This window comes from Mus pahari, chromosome 7 (assembly GCF_900095145.1).
Source record: "Mus pahari chromosome 7, PAHARI_EIJ_v1.1, whole genome shotgun sequence".
NCBI lineage: Eukaryota > Metazoa > Chordata > Mammalia > Rodentia > Muridae > Mus > Mus pahari.
The window spans coordinates 72,134,819-72,138,680 of NC_034596.1; the positions used below are offsets into that span (position 1 = coordinate 72,134,819).

At 44.3% G+C, this 3,862-nt stretch overlaps 1 protein-coding gene across 1 annotated transcript in view; it reads left to right on the forward strand.

Moving 5' to 3' along the window:
• The first annotated feature begins 806 nt into the window (after positions 1-806).
• Positions 807-3,862, forward strand: part of Fntb (farnesyltransferase, CAAX box, beta) — a 93,729-nt gene continuing 90,673 nt past the window's right edge. The window contains exon 1 of the mRNA XM_021201830.2: positions 807-1,156. Coding sequence (XP_021057489.1) covers positions 1,013-1,156 — 144 coding nt within the window. The 5' untranslated portion in view covers positions 807-1,012. The remainder of the gene's footprint in view (positions 1,157-3,862) is intronic.

A 3,862-nucleotide genomic window follows, 5' to 3' on the forward strand; every position in this document is an offset into this window, starting at 1 on the left:
CATGGTGGCTCATAACCATTGTAACAAGATCTGACTCCCTCTTCTGGAGTGTCTGAAGACAGCTACAGTGTACTTACATATAATAAATAAATAAATAAAATCTTTAAAAAAAAAGTGTATGGGTATTTTGCCTGCATGTACACATGTGCATTACTTCTGTGTATGTTGTCTGTGGAGCCCAGAAAAGGGTGTCAGATACTCTGGAACTGGGGTTATGGATGGCTGTAAGTCTCCAGGTGGATGCTTGGAATCTTCTGGAACTGCAGCCCCTGATGAGCCACCCCTCCAGGCCTTGACTCTATTATTATTTTCTGTCATACCATAATTGGAAGCCATGAAATATTTATGTTCGCTTATTTATTTCTGCCTATTCCTCAAAAAATTCAGATGTATTCTAAGGGAAAGGACCTTGCAATTTTGTTCACTTTTGCATTTCTGGACTCTGGCACGGAACAAGTAGCAGGTGCTCCATGAATATTTGTTGGTATTTCTTTGGATGATGCATTTACATTCATTTATTCTATGGTATTTTATTTTCTGCCATTGCACTGTAACCTCCAAAGGAGAAAATTACAGTACTCCATTTCTATATCTCTGAGTATTGAGACCTGAGGCAGTCAAGAGAGATGTCAGAAATGTTTTTTTTGTTTGTTTGTTTTTTAGGTTACATTCTTTGGGTTCTTGAACAGCTGAAATCGCAAGCTACTACATTACAATTAGGCGAGAGCGAAACATTGACGTTTTCTTTTTTATTATTTGCATAACAAACCGAGGCATCCTAGATATCCTTTCTCCAGAAAGCTGATCTCCTGCAGCAGCTCATCTGTCCGATGGGGGGCGGCAGTATCCCAGTAACTCACTTCTTGAAGACGAGTAGGTGGGAGGAGAGATTCGCGTTCAAAATCTTTTTGAGTCTACCGACTTTCCGTAGCGCCTTAGCCCGCTCGAGTTTCAATGCGCGTTGTTGCTGGATGAAGCTGAGTCCTATACAGCGCTCGCAGCTCTCCCGATCATGGCTTCTTCGAGTTCCTTCACCTATTATTGTCCTCCATCTTCCTCCCCTGTTTGGTCAGAACCGCTGTATAGTCTGAGACCTGAGCACGCGCGGGAGCGGTTGCAAGACGACTCAGTGGAAACAGTCACGTCCATAGAACAGGTGAGGTGGCAGGACTGGGCGAGGCGCCCGCGCAGGGCCTTCTGGGAGTGGGAGTCCCTTTTGTAGGCCTGTTTCGGTGCAAAACTCTCCGTGGAACTACAACTCCCGTAGTGCACTGCGCCCCCGCCCCCGAGCACTAGGCGCCCAGATTGGGGCTTCCGAGTGGAGCGTTTGCGGGGCTTACTTGGGTAGGAAAGGGTTGTTGTCAGGGTTGGGTTTGGAGAACAGGACAGTACCCCTGTCCTCTCTGCTTCGGAAGTTGTAAAGAATCTTGTTCCGTGTCTGGAGTCCACAGCAGCCTGGGCGGACCAGGTAGTCCGCTCCGTTCTGTCTAGATGTCTTGAGGTTCTAGGACCGACCGCTCACTTTCCTTCACATGCTCGCAGTTTCCGGACATCTAGGGGACCGAACGGCCGGACTGTGGTCATGTCATCCCCAAAGCGAGTAACTTTCTGACCTGCTGGGTCAGGTTGAGGCCTACCTCGTGGTGGGTAACCATTTGAGCACTTGCTGTTGAACGCTGGAAATACCGAAAAAGATATCAGCCCCTAGGCAAGAGCCTGGTTGGGCAAGACAGACTGGAAAGCCGTATAGTTCGGAAAGAACAAAAAAGTATGGAGTTTGAACTGTTTGTGATTCACTAAGGCCTAGAGTGGACCAGACATGCCATTTTGAAAAGTGTTTTAAGGAGTGAGTAGTGAGTTAATCGTTTTCATTTTGCTCACTCTCCATTTGGAATTGTTCCCAAATTGGTTGTTGTAGAGCTGTTTACCCATCTGTTACTAGAAGTGGTCAGGATGAGTCTTGTCGCTAAGAAATAGGCACCCAGCCACTTACTAAAATAAGATCTAACTAAGATCACTACTCAGGCTTAACTGTGGAGGGACCGGCTTCATCTTTCCTATCTAAGGCTGAGCTTCTATTTAGGCAAAACTAACAGCAAATAATGACTGTATAAATGTTTCAGTTTTTATGTGTGTGAATGTGTGTATGGCATGTTTGTGGGTGTTGATACCAGGGCACACAATATGTGGGTTCGGATGATCCAACTAAAGTTGGCAGGCTTGCATAGGAAGCACCTCGACCCACTGAGGCCATCTCCCTTGCCTTAAAGATTCATAACAGAACAAGGGATTAGACACATGGTTATTCACCTAGTAGCAGAGGGACTATTTTAATCTTTGAGTCAATGCCTTGTGGGCTTTAGGGTAATAAAGGAAACTTACTTTTTGGCTTCAGCTCTCTAACTTAGTTAACTGTGTCCCACGGAAGTCTTTTACAAAACATTGCAAAGAAATCTTTCATCAGTGACAAAATCTTTAGAATCTTTGCATGATTTAGAGTGATTTTTTTTTTTTTTTTTTGAGATAGGGTTTCTCTGTGTAGCATTGGCTGCCTGGAACTCTGTAGACCAGGCTGGCCTTGAACTCATAGAGATCTGACTGCTTCTGCCTCTCAAGTTCTGGGATTAAAGGCATGTGCCACTTCTACTTTGCTAGAGCGGTGTTTCTTGGTTTTTTGTTTTGTTTTGTTTTGTTTTTCGAGACAGGGTTTCTCTGTGTAGCCCTGGCTGTACTGGAACTCACTTTGTAGACCAGGCTGGCCTCAAACTCTGAAATCCACCTGCCTCTGCCTCCCAAGTTCTGGGATTAAAGGCATGTGCCACTTCTACTTGGCTGGAGCGGTGTTTCTTAGGGCAGTGTTTCTGTAGTTGCTAAGACTATGGCAAGCCTTTTTCTTTTGAAGTTATAGGGTTAAACAGGGACACCCCTCCCCCAATATATCCTTAACTGATCTGACTTAGAACAGCGGTTCTCAACCTTCCTAATGCTGTGACCCTTAATATAGTTCCATAGTTCTACATGTTGTGGCCACTCCAACCATAAAGCTATTTTATAAAGCTTCATAATTGTAATTTTGCTGTTATGAATCATAATGTAAATAGCTTGTGTTTTCCAATACTCTTAAGGTGACCCCTGTGACAGGGTGGTCATGACCCACAGGTTGAGAAACACTAACTTAGCAGATAAGGGTATACAGGATGCTAATGAAGAAAACAGAATCAGAGTTAAGTCTGTCACTTTACAAAAACATCTGTGTAGAGAGGTAACAGATCTCTTCAAGAGTTTTCTGGTCTGTTGTCTATTATATATACTGCTGTTTTCTTCTTCAGTAGACTGCTGAAGTTCCTTCCTTGCTTGGTTCCTATAAGGATAAAACAACTTCTGAGTAGGCATAACGAGCAATAAAAAAATGGACACAGGATGCTCTGAAAAGGCCAGGCCAAGGCCAGGGCTTGGAGATGGGGAGATGCTAAGTCCTGATAGGTGTCTATCAGATACAAGCCCAATGGTATGATAGAGTCTTACGTTTTATGTCAGTATTACAGTTCACATTTTTTTTTTTTTTAAAAAAAAGTATTTATCTAATGTATGTGAGTACACTGTAGCTGTCTTCAGACACATCAGAAGATGGCATCAGATATCATTACAGTTGGTTGTGAGCCACCATGTGCTTGCCGGGAATTGAACTCAGCATCTTTGGAAGAGCAGTCAGTTATCTTAATTGCTGAGCCAGCTCTCCAGCTCACAGTTTAAAAGTCTAGGATGAGCTGGGCATGGTGGCGCACGCCTTTAATCCCAGCACTCGGGAGGCAGAGGCAGGCGGATTTCTGAGTTCGAGGTCAGCCTGGTCTACAAAGTGAGT